The sequence below is a fragment of the Tursiops truncatus genome, chromosome X, assembly GCF_011762595.2.
Source record: "Tursiops truncatus isolate mTurTru1 chromosome X, mTurTru1.mat.Y, whole genome shotgun sequence".
Classification (NCBI taxonomy): Eukaryota; Metazoa; Chordata; class Mammalia; order Artiodactyla; family Delphinidae; genus Tursiops; species Tursiops truncatus.
In genome coordinates this window covers 78,456,551-78,477,269 of record NC_047055.1, presented here as the reverse complement: position 1 = coordinate 78,477,269, position 20,719 = coordinate 78,456,551, and the positions used below count along the sequence as shown (strand labels likewise).

General features: G+C 36.4%; 1 protein-coding gene across 1 annotated transcript in view; it reads left to right on the top strand.

Annotated features, from left to right (window-relative positions):
• The window catches only part of TEX11 (testis expressed 11), a 345,588-nt gene that overhangs the window by 132,558 nt on the left and 192,311 nt on the right, over window positions 1-20,719 (top strand). Inside the window, exons 10-11 of the mRNA XM_033849819.2 lie at window positions 12,435-12,489; window positions 15,575-15,667. Of these exons, the coding sequence (XP_033705710.1) occupies window positions 12,435-12,489; window positions 15,575-15,667 (148 nt within the window). The remainder of the gene's footprint in view (window positions 1-12,434; window positions 12,490-15,574; window positions 15,668-20,719) is intronic.

Genomic DNA, 20,719 nt, shown 5'->3' with positions numbered 1-20,719 from the left:
GAGAGAAATAGGTGAGGGAGATTAAGAGGTACAAACCTCCAGTTGCAAAATAAATGTCAGAGGTATGAAATGAATGGTATGGGGAATATAGTCAGTCAATAACTATATAATATCTCTGCATGGTGACATATCATAACTAGACTTATCATTGTGAACATTTTGAAATGTATAGGGAATGTCCAATGACTGTGTTTTGTAACAGGAACTAACATAGTGTTGCAGGTCAATTATACTTCAGAAACAAACTCATAGGAAAAGAGATCAGATTTGTGGTTACTAGAGGTGGGGAGTAGGGAGAGGGAGGATTGGATGAAGGCAGTCAAAAGGTGCAAACTTCCAGTTACAAGATAAGTAAGTACTAGGATTTTAATGTACAACATGATAAATATGACTAACAGTGCTGTGTGTTATATATGAAAGTTGTTGAGTTAATAAATCCTAAGAGTTCTCATCACAAGGAAACAATTTTTTCTATTGATTTAATTTTGTATGCATATGAGATGATGGATGCTCACTAAATCATTGTGATAATCATTTCACGATGTATGTAAGTCAAATCATTATGCTGTACACCTTAAACTTGTACAGTGCTGTTTGTCAATTATATCTCAATAAAACTGGAAGAAAAATTTGATAGAATTCAGCCATGAACCCATCTGGGCCTGGTGCTTTCTATTTTGGAAGGTTAATAATTTTTTTTTTGATCAGCTCTTTCTTTTAATGTTGATCCATAGAAGTTCAGAAACACTGACCTGTAGGGTCAAGTGCAAACTCCTTAGAGCAACATGTGTCTTGTCTCCATCACCCTCCAGCCTCCATCCTGCACCTTCCCCCATGCCTGCTTCTTACTTGACTAGAGCTGGAAGGTTAATAATTTTTGATTCAATTTATAAAATAGATAAAGGTCTAATCAGACTGTCATTTCTTTTCATGTGAGTTTTGGCTGCTTGGGTCTTTCAAAGAATTGGGCCATTTAATCCAGGTTCTCAAATTTGTGGACATAGAGTTGTTCATAGTATTCCTTTTAATGCTCTTTAAATTTTTCAAGGGTTCTATAGTGATGTTCCCTCTTTCATTTCTGATGTTAATAATTTGTGCCTTCAACATTTAGAGAAGAGCTAACACCTATCCTTCTCAAACTCTTCCAAAATATAGCAGAGGCAGGAACACTCCCAAACTTATTTTACGAGGCCACCATCACCCTGATACCAAAACCAGACAAGGATGTCACAAAGAAAGGAAACTACAGGCCAATATCACTGATGAACACAGATGCAAAAATCCTCAGCAAAATACTAGCAAACAGAATCCAACAGCACGTTAAAAGGATCATACACCATGATCAAGTGGGCTTTATTCCAGGAATGCAAGGATTCTTCAATATACGCAAATCAATCAACATGATACACCATATTAACAAATTGAAGGAGAAAAACCATATGATCATCTCAATAGATGCAGAGAAAGCTTTTGACAAAATTCAACACCCATTTATGATAAAAACCCTGCAGCAAGTAGGCATAGAGGGAACTTTCTTCAACACAATAAAGGCCATATTATGACAAACCCACAGCCAACATCGTCCTCAATGGTGAAAAACTGAAAGCATTACCACTAAGATCAGGAACAAGACAAGGTTACCCACTCTCACCACTCTTATTCAACATAGTTTTGGAAGTTTTAGCCACAGTAATCAGAGAAGAAAAGGAAATAAAAGGAATCCAAATCAGAAAAGAAGAAGTAAAGCTGTCACTGCTTTCAGATGACATGATACTATACATAGAGAATCCTAAAGATGCTACCAGAAAACTACTAGAGCTAATCAATGAATTTGGTAAAGTAGCGGGATACAAAATTAATGCACAGAAATCTCTGGCATTCCTATACACTAATGATGAAAAATCTGAAAGTGAAATCAAGAAAACATTCCCATTTACCACTGCAACAAAAAGAATAAAATATCTAGGAATAACCTACCTAAGGAGACAAAAGACTGGTATGGAGAAAATTATAAGACACTGGTGAAAGAAATTAAAGATGATACAAATAGATGGAGAGATATACCATGTTCTTGCGTTGGAAGAATCAACATTGTGAAAATGATTCTACTACCCAAAGCAATCTACAGATTCAGTGCAATCCCTATCAAACTACCACTGGAATTTTTGATATAATTAGAACAAAAAATTTCCCAATTTGTATAGAAACACAAAAGACCCCGAATAGCCAAAGCAATCTTGAGAACGAAAAACGGAGCTGGAGAAGTCAGGCTCCCTGACTTCAGACCATACTACAAAGCTACAGTAATCAAGACAGTATGGTACTGGCACAAAAACAGAAAGGTAGATCAATGGAACAGGGTAGAAAGCTCAGAGATAAACCCATGCACATATGGTCGCCTTATCTTTGATAAAGGAGGCAGGAATGTACAGTGGAGAAAGGACAGCCTCTTCAATAAGTGGTGCTGGGAAAACTGGACAGGTACATGTAAAAGTATGAAATTAGATCACTCCTTAACAGCATACACAAAAATAAGCTCAAAATGGATTAAAGACCTAAATGTAAGGCCAGAAACTATCAAACTCTTAGAGGAAAACATAGGCAGAACACTCTATGACATAAATCACAGCAAGATCCTTTGTGATCCACTTCCTAGAGAAATGGAAATAAAAACAAAAATAAACCAATGGGACCTAATGAAACTTAAAAGCTTTTGCACAGCAAAGGAAACCATAAACAAGACCAAAAGACAACCTTCAGAATGGGAGAAAATATTTTCAAATGAAGTAACTGACAAAGGATTAATCTCTAAAATTTATAAGCAGGCCATGCAGCTCAATAACAAAAAAACAAACAACCCAATCCAAAAATGGGCAGAAGCCCTAAATAGACATTTCTCCAAAGAAGATATACAGACTGCCAACAAACACATGAAAGAATGCTCAACATCATTAATCATTAGAGAAATGCAAATCAAAACTACAATGAGATATCATCTCACACCAGTCAGAATGGCCATCATCAAAAAATCTAGAAACAAAATATATGCTGGAGAGGGTGTGGACAAAAGGCAACACTCTTGCACTGCTGGTGGGAATGTGAATTGGTACAGCCACTATGGAGAACAGTATGGAGGTTCCTTAAAAAACTACAAATAGAACTACCATATGACCCAGTAATCCCACTACTGGGCATATACCCTGAGAAAACCATAATTCAAAAAGAGTCATGTACCAAAATGTTCATTGCAGCTCTATTTACAATAGCCAGGTGATGGAAACAACCTAAGTGTCCATCATCGGATGAATGAATAAAGAAGACGTGGAACATATGTACAATGGAATATTACTCAGCCCTAAAAAGAAATGAAATTGAGCTATTTGTAATGAGGTGGATGGACCTAGAGTCTGTCATACAGAGTGAAGTAAGTCAGAAAGAGAAAGGCAAATACCGTATGCTAACACATATATATGGAATTTAAGAAAAAATGTCATGAAGAACCTAGGGGTAAGACAGGTTTAAAGACACAGACCTACTAGAGAATGGACTTGAGGATATGGGGAAGGGGAAGGGTAAGCTGTGACAAAGTGAGAGAGTGGCATGGATATATATACACTACCGAACGTAAAATAGATAGCTAGTGGGAAGCAGCCACATAGCACAGGGAGATCAGCTCTGTGCTTTGTGACCACCTAGAGGGGTGGGATAGGGAGGGTGGGAGGGAGGGAGATGCAAGAGGGAAGAAATATGGGAACATATGTATATGTATAATTGATTAACTTTGTTATAAAGCAGAAACTAACACACCATTGTAAAGCAATTATACTCCAAAAAAGATGTAAAAAAAAAGAACTAAGAAAAATAATTTGTGTCTTCTTTTTTTCTTAGCCTGGTTAACAGGCTTATTAATTTTATCAGTTGTTTAAATACCAGCTTTTGTTTTCATTTATTTTCTCTATTGATTTCCTTTTTTAAATTTCATTGATTTCTGCTCTAATTCTTATTATTCCTCTTCTTTCTGCTTGCTTTTGATTTAATTTCCTCTTTTTTCCAGTTACTTAAGGTGGAAACTTACTGATTTTAGATATTTCTTATTTTCTAATATATGCATTGAATGTTATAAATTTCCTTCTATGTACTGTTTTTGCTGCATCCCACACATTTTGATAAGTTGTGTTTTCATTTTCATTTAAATTATTTTAAAGTTTCTGTTGAAATTTCTGCTTTGACCCATGTTTTATTTACAGTATTGTTTAATCTCTACATATTTTGGAATTTTCATGTTATCTTTCTATTATTGATTTCTATTTTAATTCCATTGTGGTCTGACAGCGGATATTATATGATTTCTATACTTCAGATTTGTTAAAGTATGTTTTATGGCTCAGAATGTGGTCTTTCTTGGTGAATATTCCATTTGAATTTGGTAAGAATGGATCTAGTAGTCTGTACATTTCAATTATATCCAATTGATTGATGGTGTTGCTGCATTCGACTATGTTCTTACTGATTTTGTGCCTGCTCTGTCTGTCCATTTCTGAGAGAGAGGTGTTGAAATCTTCAAAAATGATAGTAGATTCATCTGTTTCTACTTGCTGTTCTATCAGTTTTTGCCTAACATAGTTTGATGCTCTGTTGTTAGGCTCATACATGTTAAGAATTGTTATGTTTTCTTGGAGAACTGACCTCTTTATCATTATGTAATGCCCTTTTTTATCCCTGATAATTTTCCTTACATTGAAATGTGCTCTATCTGAAATTAATAAAGCTACTCCTGCTTTCTTAGGATAGTGTTAGCATGGTATATTTTTCTCCATCCATTTACTTTTTATCTCTGTGTGTCTTTATATTTAAAGTGGGTTTCTTGTAGACAATGTATAGTTCAGGCATTTAAAAAAATCCGTTTGGACAATCTCTTTTTAATTGGTGCACTTAGGCCATTGAAATTCAAAATGATGATAGATACAGTTGGATTAATATCTACAATATTGTACTGTTACAGTCTTCTATTTGTTGTTCTTGTTCTTTTTTCCTGTGGTTGTCTTCCACTCTTCTTCTGCCTTTTGTGGTTTTAGTTGAGTATTTTATATGATTCCATTTTCGCTCTTTTCTTAGTATATAGGTTATACTTTAAAAAACTTTTCTTAGTGGTTGCTCTAGAGTTTGCAATATACATGTACCAGTAATCGAAGTACACTTTCAAATAACACTGTACCACTTCATGAGTAGTGTGAGTACCTTATAATATCAAAATTCCTCCCTCCCACCCCTTGTATCATTGCTGTCATTTATTTCACTTTATTCTAAGTGTTATTTATTTCACTTTATTCTCTCTATATATACATATATATATATACACAGAGAGAAGATATATAAATATGCACACAGTATTGAACACATTTTTATTGTTATTATTTTGAACAGTTATCTGTTAGATCAGTTAAGGGCAAGAAAAAAATTTTTATTTTGCCTTCACTTATCCCATCTTCCATGCTCTTACTTTATGTACATCCAAGTTTCTGACCTGTATTATTTCTCTTCTCTCTGGAGAACTTCTTTTACCATTTCTTGCAAGGTCAGACGGTTGGCAACAAATTGCCTCAATTTTTGTTTGTCTGAGAAAGTCTTTATGTCTCCTTTACTTTTGAATGATATTTTCACAGGGTATAGAATTGTAAGTTGATGCTGTTTTTATCTCAGTACTAAATATTTCACTCCACTCTCTTCTTGCTTGTATGGCTTCTAAGAAGTTGGATATAATTCTTATCTTTGCACCTAAATTTTAAGATAAGGTGTTTTTTTCCTCTGGCTTGTTTCAGGACTTTTTTCTTTATCTTTGATTTTCTGTAATTGGAAAATTATATGCATAGGTGTAGTTTTTGGTATTTATCCTGCTTGGTGTTCTCAGAGCTTCCTGGGTCTGTGGTTTGGTATTGGACATTAATTTGGGGAAATTTTCAGTCATTATTGTTTCAAATGTGTCTTCTGTTCCTTTCTTTTTTCTTTTGGTATTCCCATTACACTTATATTATACCTTTTGCAGTTGTCCCACAGTCCGTTGACATGCTCTTCTTTTTTTTTTTCAGTCTTTGTTCTCTTTGCTTTTCTGTTTTCAAGGATTCTCTAGCTCATAGATTCTTTCCTCAGCCATGTCAAGTTTATTAAAAAGTCCATCAAAGACAATCTTCATGTTTGTTACAGTGTTTTTTACCTCTGGCATTTCTTTTTGCTTCTTCCTTAGCCTATCCAGCTCTCTGCTTATGTTGCCTGTCTACTTTATTCATTGGAACCCTTAGCATATTAATCATAGTTATTTTAAATTCCTGGCCTGATAATTCCAACATCACTGCCATGTCTGGTTCTGATGCTTACTGTCTCTTCAAATTGTGTTTTTTGCCTTTTGGTATGCCTTGTACTTTTTTCTTGGTAGTGGGATTTGACATACTTGGTAAACGGAACTACTGTAAATAGGCCTTTAGTAATGTGGTGGCTAGGTGTGGAAGAGGGAGAGGCCTATAGTCCTATGACTAGTTTTCAGTCTTTTCGTGAGTCTCTGCCTCTGAACTGTGAACTTCACACGTTTCTCTTTTTTTTCCTCCCCTCTTAACGTGGTACAGAATGGCTAGCGTACACTGGGGTTGAGTATTTCTCTTCCCCAGGTCAGTTAGTCTCTGATAATACCCCAGTAGGTTAGGCCCTGGTTCACTAGTTTCCCATGAGGGCAGGCCTTGTTAAGAACAGATTGCTTTAAGCTGTTTCAAAATGGTTCCTTTTTACCTTTTCCTGCCAAAGCCCAAGTGGATTTTTCTATGATATTTACTGTGGGAATCTGGTTGAGCTCCTGGAGATTAATCTGACGATATTGTGGGTATCCCCCTGTAACTATGTCCTCTTGGAGTTTTAACTCTCAGACTTGTCCACACTGAACCTCCAGCAGTCTGTCAACTACAGTTCTCAATTTCCTGCCCTAGCAGTGGTGCCCTTGGTAGTTTTTACTTGTGAATCTCTCTTGTGCTGTGCGTCAACTCCTTGTATTTTTGCCAGTCTCCCCAATCTTGGGGGTAGTGGTTTGCCCTGTGTCCTCACCTCTCTTTTGGATCCAAGAAGAGTTGTTGATTTTTAAAAGTCTTTCCAGTTTTTTACTTGTTAGGATGGAGTTGTGCCTTCCAAGATCCTTACATGTGGAGCCATAAACTGGAAGTGTGATTTGATTTTTAAGCTTGGCTTCCTTACCATCACCCCTGGATCAGAATACCTTAATTTTCAGTCTGTGTTTGGTCAGAGGTTCTGATAAGCTCCTTGAGCCACTCAGGCTCAAGTCTCTTCGCTGATGGATCTGTGTATGCCTTGAGGAATGCTTTCTAGTCCCACATTTCCCTCTGATTGTTCCTGAGCGGGTGCAGCCTAGAACATATGCATAGCCTTTTGTATCCCCAGGGATGAGTGTGACCCTAGGATTATTCTTCTTGTCTCTCCCTGGTTCTCTCTGTTCAAACTTCTGGCTTGTCTGCTATTTCACTTGTTGCTACTACTATCTTGGAGGTACCAGCCCCTTCTTAATTGCTTACCAGCAAGATCTCCATTGTTTTTGACTATGCCCTTAGGTAGGAATCTCTCCTTGCTCTGTTCCAAATAAAGTCATTCCCCTTAGGCAGAAATGCTGAGCTCTTCCTCTTTGTTGCCCACTTCTTCCCCTGGGTAGAAACTGGCACACCGCTGCAGCTGGGGGCAGGAGCATGGCAGCTACTCTTGCAGTGACACCCCTACTATATGAGTAGATGTTGGGGAGATGGTAGCCCCTAATCTACTTAGCATGCCCTCCTGTCCTGCATCCTCTGCCAAATGAGCCAGCCTGGGTGAAGGGGATTAGGGTCCCAGTATTCTTCAGCTGTTACCCCTGGGGTAGAGCCCTTACCCTAAGAGTGAGAACTGACTGGGGAAAGGAAGACCCAGTCCTCTCGTTGTGCCTGCCAATAATAGCACTTCTGCAACACAGATCTGGGAATGATGAGAGTGGCTGGCAGCCTGAGTCTAGGACCTGGAGGGAGAGGTAATTCCCGCTTTCTTTTTGTTTTAAATTGAAGTTGATTTTCAACATTATATCAGTTTCCGGTGTACAGCATAGTGATTTGATATTTTTGTATATTACAAAATGATACCACAATAAGTCGTTACCACTTTTCACCATACAAAGTTATTATAGTATTATTGCCTATATTCCCTATACTGTACATTATGTCCCCGTGACTTACTTATTTTATAACTGGAAGTTTGTGCCTCTCTATCTCCATCACCTATTTCACTCATCTCCCTACCCCACTCCTGAATTCCTATTTTATTGACAGCACTCATCTGGTGTAGCCTCCATGACATGGAGGTGGTGTGGATAGGAGCAGGTCATGGCTCAAATGCCACAGACTCCCACTGTTGTTACTGAGATTCAGTTGATTTTTTAAAAATAAATGTTTTTCCATTTGCTGTATGCCCTTAGGACACTTTCCAGAGACCTTAAATGGTTGTTTTAATGATTTTTCCAGGCAAGTGGTTGTTTCACTGGGGAGAGGGGGTCCAAGAGCTCCTTAATACCACTGTTGCAGAAGTTCCATTTTCATTGATTATTTTGAAAACTGGAAGTAGGAGGTTTAATGTACCAACAGAGACCTCTATGAGATAGGGCTTACAATGAGGCCATTATAATGTAGGCCAGCATTATATCCTTGTTAGCAAGCTGAAAACTCAGTTTGGTAGCTATGGGTCTTTTAAAAAGTAAAAGTAAAAGGAATACTTCAAAGTAATGGCTTCAATTTACTCCAGTTCACCAAAATTTTATTGACTTCCTCCCTTGGAATACCAATTTTATGGTGAGTGATCTTTGTTTTACTTTAAAGCTTTTTTTAGAAAACCTGAGGCTCATATTAATACATTATTTGTGGTTATTAGAATGTCCCATAGGTAATATGGTATGGTAACTAAAGCAGAGAACTGAAAGTCAAATTTCTTTTCTCCCCATCCCCTTACTCTCATTTTTAATACCAATCTAGGAAATATTAGAAATCACTTAACTGCTAAATTGGTTCATTCAGCTGCAAAATGGAACTAATATTGTGTGTCACAAGGGTGTTGTGAAGCTTAATAAATATTGCTAAAGCATTTGTTTCCATGAAAACTCCTGTATTTGTTTTATTTTAAAAATATATTTCTTACACTTTAAAATGTGCCCATAAAGTAAGGGCTTGTACACACATGTAAAATAGTTTAATCTAGTGTATATATAGCCAAATGGAAAAGAGCAGTAATATAATTATAGTGTTGATTTATTGGATATATATCCTGAGGAAGTTGTGGTTTTCCTTTCCTTTTTTTTAAATGGGTGTTGAATTTTGTCAAAAGCTTTTTCTGCATCTATTGAGATGATCATATGGTTTTTATTCTTCAGTTTGTTAATATGGTGTATCACATTGATTGATTTGTGTATATCAAAGAATCCTTGCATCCCTGGGAAAAATGCCACTTGATCATGGTGTATGATCCTTTTAATGTGTTGTAGGATTCTGTTTGCTAGTATTTTGTTGAGGATTTTTGCATCCATGTTCATCAGTGGTATTGGTCTGTAATTTTCTTTTTTTGTAGTATCTTTGTCTGGTGATGGTAGCCTCATAGAATGAGTTTGGGAGTGTTCCTTGCTCCGCAATTTTTTGGAAGAGTTTGAGAAAGATGGGTGTTAGCTCTTCTCTAAATGTTAGAATTCGCCTGTGAAGCCATCTGGTCCTAGACTTTTGTTTGTTGGAAGATTTTTAATCACAGTTTCAATTTCATTACTTGTGATTGTTCTTTTCATATTTTCTATTTCTTCCTGGTTCAGGCTTGGAAGGTTATACCTTTCTAAGATTTGTCCATTTCTTCCAGGTTGTCCATTTTATTGGCATAGAGTTGCTTGTAGTAGTCTCTTAGGATGCTTTGTATTTCTGAAGTGTCTGCTGTAACTTCTCCTTTTTCATTTCTAATTTTATTGATTTGAGTCCTCTCCCTCTTTTTCTTGATGAGTCTGCTAATGGTTTATCAATTTTATCTTCTCAAAGAACCAGCTTTTAGTTTTATTGATCTGTGCTGTTGTTTTCTTTGTATCTATGTCATTTATTTCTGCTCTGATCTTCATGATTTCTTTCCTTCTGCTAACTTTGGGTTTGGTTCTTCTTTCTCTAGTTCCTTTAGGTGTAAGGTTAGATTATTTATTTGAGATTTTTCTTGTTTCTTGAGGTAGCCTTGTATAGCTATAAACTTCCCTCTTAGAACTGCTTTTGCTACATCCCATTGGTTTTGGATTGTCGTGTTTTCATTGTCATTTGTCTCTAGGTATTTTTTGATTTCCTCTTTGATTTCTTCAGTGATCTCTTAGTTATTTAGTAACGTATTGTTTAGCGTCCATGTGTTTATGTGTTTTTTACGTTTTTCTCCCTGTAGTTCATTTCTAATCTCATAGCATTGTGGTCAGAAAAGATGCTTGATATGATTTCAGTTTTCTTGAAGTTGCTGAGGCTAGATTTGTGACCCAAGATGTGAACTGTCCTGGAGAATGTTCTGTGCGTACTTGAGAAGAAAGTGTAATCTACTGTTTTTGAATGGAATGTCCTATAAATATCAGTTACATCTATCTGGTCTATCGTGTCATTTAAAGCTTGTGTTTCCTTATTTATTTTCATTTTGGATGATCTGTCCATTGGTGTAAGTGAGGTGTTAATGTCCCCCACTATTATTGTGTTACTGTCAATTTCCTCTTTTATAGCTGTTAGCAGTTGCCTTATGTATTGAGGTGCTTCTATGTTGGGTGCATATATATTTATAATTGTTATATCTTCTTCTTGGATTGATCCCTTGATCATTATTATATAGTGTCCTTTCTTGTCTCTTGTAACATTCTTTATTTTAAAGTCTATTTTATCTGATATGAGTATTGCTACTCCAGCTTTCTTTTGATTTCCATTTTCATGGAATATCTTTTTCCATCCCCTCACTTTCAGTCTGTATGTGTCCCTAGGTCTGAAGTGGGTCTCTTGTAGATAGCATATAGATGGGTCTTGTTTTTGTATACATTCAGCAAGCCTGTGTCTTTTGGTTGGAGCATTTAATCCATTCACGTTTAAGGTAATTATTGATATGTATGTTCCTGTGACCATTTTCTTAATTGTTTTTGGTTTGTTTTTGTAGGTCCTTTTCTTCTCTTGTGTTTCCCACTTAGAGACATTCCTTTAGCATTTGTTGTAGAGCTGGTTTGGTGGTGCTGAATTCTCTTAGCTTTTGCTTGTCTGTAAAACTTTTGATTCTCCATCGAATCTGAATGAGATCCTTGCCAGGTAGAGTAATCTTGGTTGTAGGTTCTTCCCTTTCATCACTTTAAGTATATCATGCCGCTCCCTTCTGACTTGTAGAGTTTCTGCTGAGAAATCAGCTGTTAACCTTATGGGAGTTCCCTTGTATGTTATTTGTCGTTTTTCCCTTGCTGCTTTCTATAATTTTTCTTTGTCTTCAAGTTTTGCCAATTTGATTACTGTGTGTCTTGGCATGTTTCTCCTTGGGTTTATCCTGTATGGGACTCGCTGCACTTCCTGGACTTGGGTGGCTATTTCCTTTCCCATGTTAGGGAAGTTTAGACTATAATCTCTTCAGATATTTTCTCTGGTCCTTTCTCTCTCTCTTCTCCTTCTGGGACCCCTATAATGCGAATGTTGTTACGTTTAATGTTGTCCCAGAGGTCTGTTAGGCTGTCTTCATTTCTTTTCATTCTCTTTTCTTTATTCTGTTCCACAGCACTGAATTCCACCATTCTGTCTTCCAGGTCACTTATCCGTTCTTCTGCCTCAGTCATTCTGCTATTGATTCCTTCTAGTGTAGTTGTCATTTCAGTTATTGTATTGTTTATCTCTGTTCTTTAATTCTTCTAGGTCTTTGTTAAACATTCTTGCATCTTCTCGATCTTTACCTCCATTGTTTTTCCGAGGTCCTGGATCATCTTCACCGTCTTTATTCTGAATTCCTTTTCTGGAAGGTTGCCTATCTCCACTTCATTTAGTTGTTTTTCTGGGGTTTTATCTTCTTCCTTCATCTGGGACATAGCCCTCTGCCTTTTCATCTTGTGTATCTGTCTGTGAATGTGGTTTTTGTTCCACAGGCTGCAGGATTGTAGTTCTTCTTGCTTCAGCTGTCTGCCCTCTGGTGAATGAGGCTATCTCTGTGGTTTTCTAAAGTTAGAAAGTATTGCTTTATGTAATTGATTTTTATGTATCAGTTGGCTAATCATCTGTTGTAGTGCAAAATAGAAAAGTTGTAATTAAGTATAATTATAACACGTCTTCTTAGTAATATGTAGTCTTGAAAAAATATATATAATTTGAAATAAATATGTATTTATATGTATTTTTTTCCTTTTTTAATGATAGACAAAGCTATGATACTGGGAAGATGGATAAGCTTTCTGTTCCACAGGAAATGCTGGTAAGGATTATGTTAAATATTGCAGAAGTAGGTTCAAGAAATACAGTTTATGTTATTGTAAGAAAATTATGATAGGCTGTCCCTCCATTTGTGAGTAGATTATTCACTGGGCACATCATTTAATATCTCAGTGCATTAGTTTCTGTAAAGTTGATATAGAATTACCCTCCAGGTAAATTCTTGTACCCATGAATTAATTAATACATGTAAAGTGCTTAGGACAATGTTTGGCTATATAAGTTTTAGTTTTTGTTTGCATGTTCAAAAATTCTAGGTTTCTTTAACCACCCAGATAGAACATGCTTGGTATGGAAGTTAATTTTAATATTTTATCAAGTAAAATGTGATTATGTAAATAAATCTGATTTAAAACTAATTTAATACATGCCATAGCAGAATGGAATTTTTTTGAATATCCGTCTCTGCTTCTTACCATTATTACAGTATATCCCACAAAATGTAACTGAATACATACACACACATACACATATATATCTATACATATATTTATATGTATATACACACACACACACACATATATATCAATATATCTAACAATGTGGTAGATGGGAAAAAAAGAGAAGTATAAAACGTGGCCTCTGCCCTTAAATAGCTTATGTTTAAAGGATGAAACTAAAACAGGTGAATACAATGGAATATTATTCAGCCACGAAAAGGAAGGAAATTCTGACACATGCTACAACATAGATGAACCTTGAGGACATTATGCTAAGTGAAATAAGCCATTATCAAAAAGACATACTGTATGATTCCAGTTCAGTGAGATATGTTGGGTAGTCAAATTCATAGAGGTGGAAAATAGAATGGTGGTTGCAGAGGTTTGGAGGGAGGAGAACATGGGGAGCTATTGTTTAATGGGTAGAGAGTTCAATTTTGTGAGATTAAAAGAGTTCTGGAGATGTATGGTGGTGCTGGTTGCACAACAGTGTGAGTATACTTAATGCTACTGAACTGTACACTTAAAAATGGTTAAAATGGTCAATGTTATGTTATGTGTATTTCATCACAATTAAAAATAATGAAAATATATTATGATAGTGTCATATAATAGAATATCGTATAACAACGAGAATAGACTACAATAATTGTAACAGTATGGATGTTCTCACATATAATGTTGAACAAACAGAGCAAAATACAAAGTAGTACATACTGTATGATTCCATAAATGTGAATGCCAAAAGCAGGTAGAACTAATACATGGTGTTGGAAGTCAGATAATTGGCTACCCTTGTTTGGAATTGTGTCTGAAAAGAGATATGAGATGAGACTAATGTTCTGTTTCTTGATTTCTGTGTTGTTAACATATGTGTGCTCACTTTGTGAAAATTGAGAGTTGTACCATTGAGATTTTGGAACTTTTTTGTATGTATTTTATACTTCAATTAAAATTTCAAAAAAAGATTTATAAAAATGAGTACAAGTGAAACAATTTGGGAAAAATAAGTGATAAACTGTGTGGTACTAACCTGAAGTATACGCAAAGGCATGCAGAAAAGGGGAATATTAATGTTGACTAGAATAGTTGAAGAAGCCTTTTGGTAGGAGATAGGCCTCGAAAAGCAGATGGGGTTCATGTAGTTAAAAGGGAGGGAGAAGGGAATATGAGGCAAGGGATCTAGGTGAGAAGACGTCTGGAGGAGGAAATGAGGATGGAAGGTAGGATTTAAGTGTGATTGAAATCTAATATTCATATTGCAAGGTATGGAGAAGTAAGATTATAAAATAGTTTTTCTTTCATGCTAGCAGTATTTTATTGTGGTATAACTTAAATAAATATATACACTAAATTGCACAAATTTTAAAGTTGTACAGCCTGATGAGTTTCAGTTTATCTATATAGTTTTGTAACTACCACACAGATCAAGATACAGAACTTTCCATCACCCTCAAAAGTTACCTTGGCCCCTTTCCAGTTAATAGCCATTCATACCCCCATGATAAAACCACTATTCTGACTTTTATTGCTGTAGAATATTTTTGGCTTATCTTGAACTGTGTATAAATGAAATCATACAGTATGTACTGTTTTATGTCTGGCTTCTTTTGCTTAACATAATAGTTTTGAGGTTCATCCATTTTGTTTTATCTTTCTGATTATTTGACCCTTTTACTATTACGAAATAGCTACAGTCTTTCTCAGAGATGCCATATTTACTCCATCAGAGTCCTCTGGGGAATTTTATAAGTTGAGAGTTGCTCCACAATAATAATAATGATATTAAGTACATTATATCCATCTTGGTTTTTGAATTAAAAAACTGAAAGGTATCACACCCTAAAAGTCATTTTTCTAGGGTTCGCAGAGCCCTAATGTGCTTAACATTTCTTTTTTAAATTAGAAGAACACCTTTGCCTGATCCTACTGTCCTCATTACACTTAGAGGCAGAATAGAATCTTCATTGAAATAGGCCTCCTACTTTCAAAATGTGAATCTATAGTTAAATAAGTCTGTGCTAAGTAGAGTTATTCCCCTTGTCAGTGTAGATCTGGCTGGAGAAACTGAATTATGAAATACTTTATTAATTTTAAAACTTGGTTGAGTTGGGAAAAATCTTGTCTATAGGAAAGTATATCTGCTCCTAGTGAAATGGTGGTATATGAGCCCTTGGTCCAATTGGTTAATCTCAACTAGGCTATAAAGTCTTTGAGAGAGGGATTATGTCTTTCTATTTATTTCTTTTGATGGAGGCCTAATATAATGTTACCTAAACAGTAGGTGGTAAGATGATTACATTAAATATTGCTGTGCTTTAATTTCCTTATTTTTAAAGTGGGGATGATTAAGTACTTTACCACTAAAACAGTGTTAAGAAAATAATTATATTAACACAATTATATTAAATTTAAATAAGCTATTACTGTAAAATTCTCAGATGGTATTTGGTGTGGGTAGCATAATGATGAGACATATCCCAAGACTATGTGGTTGCTTAAGGAAATGCTATTTCATAATTATGACTGAGGTTTGAGAAATGCCTGTCACTGTGTAAGTGCTAGTCAGCTGTTGTATTGCAGTTAAACCCTCAGCTGTGTGTGTTTTTTTTCTATTTTTAATTATAGGGTAAAGTTCTACGGTTACTAGCCACTGCTTATATGGATTGGGACGGCAAAGAATATTATAAGGCTCTCAGCGCTGTAAACCTAGCAAACAAGGTAAAGGAGGTTTTTTACTTTTGAAAATTAACTTAATGAAATTTTGAAAGCATTGATTCACATTTTGAAATCCAGTGTAGACATTTGCTCCAGTATTCCTGTTTTTTTTTTTTAAAACAACAGATTGTTGCAATCTCTTCTGCAGCACAGAAAGTAAGAATAAAATATACCTCTGACAACAGATATTTTTGAAAAAAATTTTCTTTTGCACAAAACAGAAAAGGTTCTCTGATGTGAGTAAATTTTAGGATAAAGAAGTAAATGATAAAATAGGCAGATAATGGGATTTAGTTTAAGAAAACCAACATCAGTCTTTCACTTTCAGCTGATGCTCATACATACATACATACTCATATACATACATACATACATACATACAATACCTCTATACTCCTGGATAAGGAATATTGATAGGCTGATGCCTGTTTAAAGAGATTCAATTAGGATCAATGTGTTTTACTCTATAAGGCGATTAAATATGCTGATACATTTTTAAAAAATTTTATTTATTTTGGCTGCATTGGATCTTCGTTGCTGGGCGCGGGCTTTCTCTAGTTGCGGTGAGCAGGGGCTACTCTTTGGTGCGGTGCACAGGCTTCTCATTGCGGTGGCTTCTCTTGTTGTAGAGCATGGGCTATAGGCACGCAGCTTCAGTAGTTGTAGCACATAGGCTCAGTCGTTGTAGCACGTGGGCTCTAGAGCGCGGGCTCAGTAGTTGTGGCACATGGGCTTATTGCTCCATGGCATGTGGGATCTTCCCAGACCAGGGATGGAACGCTTGTCCCCAGCATTGGCAGGCGGATTCTTAACCACTGCACCACCAAAGAAGTCCCTGATACATTTTCAAAAGATTTTTTCGACAAGATGGGAAGCATGAAAGTGAATAGTTGAATTTATCAGAATATTAAATTGCCCAAAGAAACCATTTACTTGAATTATATTTTCCTGAAATTTGTCAACGTGGTTGGGGTTATTTAATGCTGAAAAACTTATTTTATATTAATATTTTTAAATTTAAAAATATTAATATACATGAACATATTCAAAAGCTGCATCCTTTTTTTTTTTTGCATTTGCTAAGATGCAAATCTAAATAAAAAATAGGATCCAAGACAACGGAGGAGGCTGCATACTAGCTACATGGCTTCTTGTCAGCATGTCTCTTTGTTCACTGGATACAGAAGTTGCAGTTTTTATTACAATAATCGTCCATCTGCATTACTCCTGACATCACATTTAATAGCCTAATTATTGACCCTGGACATCGATGAACTGGGTGCATTAGGATTTCAGTGGCAATATACACTTAAAAGAGTTTTATTTGTAAATAATTTCAAACCTAGAGAAAGATTGAAAGGATAAGAATAGTTCAAAGAATACCCGTCTATTTACTTTACCCAGAATCACCTGTTATTAACATTTTGTGCATTCTCTCTTCTCTGTATTATTGAGGAAATATAATTCATACATTCATCTTATTGAGGGTAATATATATTGATATCTATAATAATAATATATGTTATATACACTCAGTAGTGAACTGTATAGCATGTTTTTCTCTCCAACATAGGACTAATCAATCTAGGATTAGGTATTGCATTTATGAGACATGTCTCTTTAGTCCCCTGTAATCTGGAACATTTCTGTAGCCTTTCTTTTGACTTTTGTGTCACTGATATTTTGGAAGAATACATTAGCTTCCTACCTTGTTTTAAATGAAAATTCATTTGAGATTTATCTGATGTTTCCTTGTGATTAGACTCATATTATGCATTTGTGACTGGAATACTGCATGAGTGATATTGTGTCCCTTCTCAGGGCATCACATTTGGAGGCCCCTGATGTCCATCTGCTCCTCATTGGTGATAATACTGATCACCTGTTCAAAAGTGTGTATCTTCACTGTATATTAACCATTTTTCCCTTGCAACCAATAAACACTTTAAAATTATGCATATACCCTGCTTTTTATTAAAAATTTCCTTAAGGGCTTCCCTGGTGGGGCAGTGGTTGAGAGTCCGCGTGCCGATGCAGGGGACACGGATTCGTGCCCTGGTCCAGGAAGATCCCACATGCCGCGGAGCGGCTGGGCCCGTGAGCCATGGACGCTGAGCCTGCGCGTCTGTGCTCCGCAGCGGGAGAGGCCACAACAGTGAGAGGCCCGCGTACCGCCAAAAAAAAAAAAATCCTTAAGAATTAGTGTTCTTGCCTGAATCAATCTTATGATGGTTGCCAAATAATCATTTTCTAACTGTAGCATTCCCTTCTTATTTACCAGTTGGCACTCAGCATTCTACTGTAAGCAAGAGCTCTCCCTTCTCCCATTTATTTAATATTTATTTATTTACTTATTGATTTATTCATTTGTTATCAGGATTTATCAGGGTTTTTGTATTCCTATTTTTCCACTGACATAATTCATTACTCTTAATTATCTTTTAACAGTTTTATTTAGGTATAATTAACATACAGTAAACTGCCCATATTTAAAGTAAAAAATTTGATGAGTTTTGACATGTGTGTATATCTATGAAACAATCACCACAATCCGGATACTGAATATATACATCATTCCTCAAAGTTTCTTCACACCCTTTTGTCACCCCTCTTTCCCACTCTTCCCTAGGTAACAACTGATCTGCTTTCATAGATTAGTTTGCATTTTCTAGAGTTTTATACCAATGGAATCATAGAGAATGTACTCTAGTTTTGAATGGCTTCTTGCATTCAGTACAGTTATTCTGAGATGTTGTGTGTGTGCATAGTTTATTCCCAGGGTTCCGTAATATCTTATTGTATGGATATATACCATATTTGCTCTTAAATCTACTTTATCTTTTATTGATATAGTTACTTTAGCTTTTTTTTGACTAGCGTTAGCATGGTGTATCTTGTTCTATTTGTTTTCCTATTTATGTCTTTATGTTTAAAATGCATCTCTTGTAAGCTGTATACAGTTGGGTTTTGCTTTTTTATCCACTCTGACAATCTCAGTCTTTTGACTGGGGTGTTTAGAATATTTACATTTGATGTGATTATTGATGTGGTTAAGTTTGAGTCTATCACCGTGTAATTGTTTATTTGTCCTGCATATTCTTTATTCCCCTTTTCTTCTTTTTTTTCTGCCTTCTTTTGTAAGTTTGTATTCAAGTGAGTTTTTCTTCAAAACAATTTATGAGTCCAATGTAGTTTTTATTCCAACCTCCTGAAGAATCCATGTTGAAATATTATGAAAATACGGATTTCCCTGGTGGCACAGTGGTTAAGAATACACCTGCCAACGCAGGGGACAAGGGTTTGAGCTCTGGTCTGGGAAGATCCCACATGCCGTGGAGCAAATAAGCCCTGTGACACAACTACAGAGCCTGCGAGCCACGACTACTGAAGCCCACATGCCTAGAGCCCGTGCTCCACAACAAGAGAAGCCACTGCAGTAAGACTGCGCACCACAACAAAGAGTAGCCCCCACTCTCCGCAACTAGAGAAAAGCCCGCATGCAGCAACAAAGACCCAATGCAGCTAAAGATAAATAAATAAATAATTTATTTATTTAAAAAAAGAGGAGTATTATGAAAATATTTGCAGGATCATCTGGAGGAATAAACAGTGAGACTACTCAGGGAAATACTGAAAAAGGAGAGTGATCATAGAGGCTTTGTCACATTACATATTTGAATAATTTTTTAGATTCAGTTTTATTTCTTCTGTTGGCTTATTAGTTGTAACTCTTTGTTTTGCTTTTCTACTGGTTTCTTTAGGGCTTATACTATATATCTTATCTTGGTCTACCTTCATATGTCATAATAGTGTACTTTTATATCTCCCAGCCTGGCCTTTATGCTACTGTTGTCATATGTTTTACTTTTACATATGTTATAAAATCCACAATACTATGTTATTATTTTTGTTTAAATTGTCAATTTTATTTTAAAAGAGATACAAATAAGAAAAAAACTTATGCATTTACACATGTAGTTACCATTTCAAGTAATCGTTATTCCTTTGTATACATCCAAATTTCCATTTGTTATTTTTCTTCTGCCTGAAGAACATTGTTTTGGGATTCTCCAAAGAGACTTTATAAAGAATTGGCTCATGCAGTTATGGAGGCTGGTGGGTCTCAAGATCTGCAGGATAAGTTGGCAAGACAGAGACTCAGGAAGGCTGATGGTATGGTTCCAGTCTGAGTCCAAAGGCCTGAGAACCAGGAGAGCCAATGATGTAGTTTCAGTCCAAAGGCTGGCAGGCCTGAAACGCAAGAAGGACCAGTGTTTCAGTTCCAGTCCGAATGCAGGAAAAAGCTGATGTCCAGTTCAAAAGCAGTTAGTCAGGAAGAGTTCTCTGTTACTCGGGAGAGGGTCAGCTTTTTTGTTCTGTTCAGGCCTTCAACTCATTGGATAAGGCGCACCCACATGCTGGGAAATCTGCTTTACCCAGTCTGTTTATCTATCTGTCTGTCTATCTATTTTTTTTTTTCCGGTACGCGGGCCTCTCACTGTTGTGGCCTCTCCCATTGTGGAGCACAGGCTCTGGATGCGCAGGCTCAGTGGCCATGGCTCACGGGCCCAGCCGCTCCGCGGCATGTGAGATCTTCCCGGACCGGGGCACGAACCCATGTCCCCTGCATCGGCAGGCGGACTCTCAACCACTGTGCCACCAGGGAAGCCCTATCTATTTATTTATTTATAAATTTATTTACTTATTTATTTTTGGCTGCATTGGGTCTTCATTGCTGCATGCAGGCTTTCTCTAGTTGTGGCGAGTGGGGGCTACTTTTCGTTGTGGTGTGTGGGCTTCTCACTGTGGTGGCTACTCTTGTTGTGGCTCACGGACTCTAGAGCACAGGCTCAGTAGCTGTGGGGCACGGGCTTATTTGCTCTGCGGCATGTGGGATCTTCCCGGACCAGGGCTCGAAACCGTTGCCCCTGCATTGGCAGGTGGATTCTTAACCACTGCACCACCAGGGAAGCCCCAGTCTATTGATTTAAATGTTAATCTCATCCAGAAGCACTCTCACAGAAAGACCAGAATAATGTTTGACAAAATATCTGG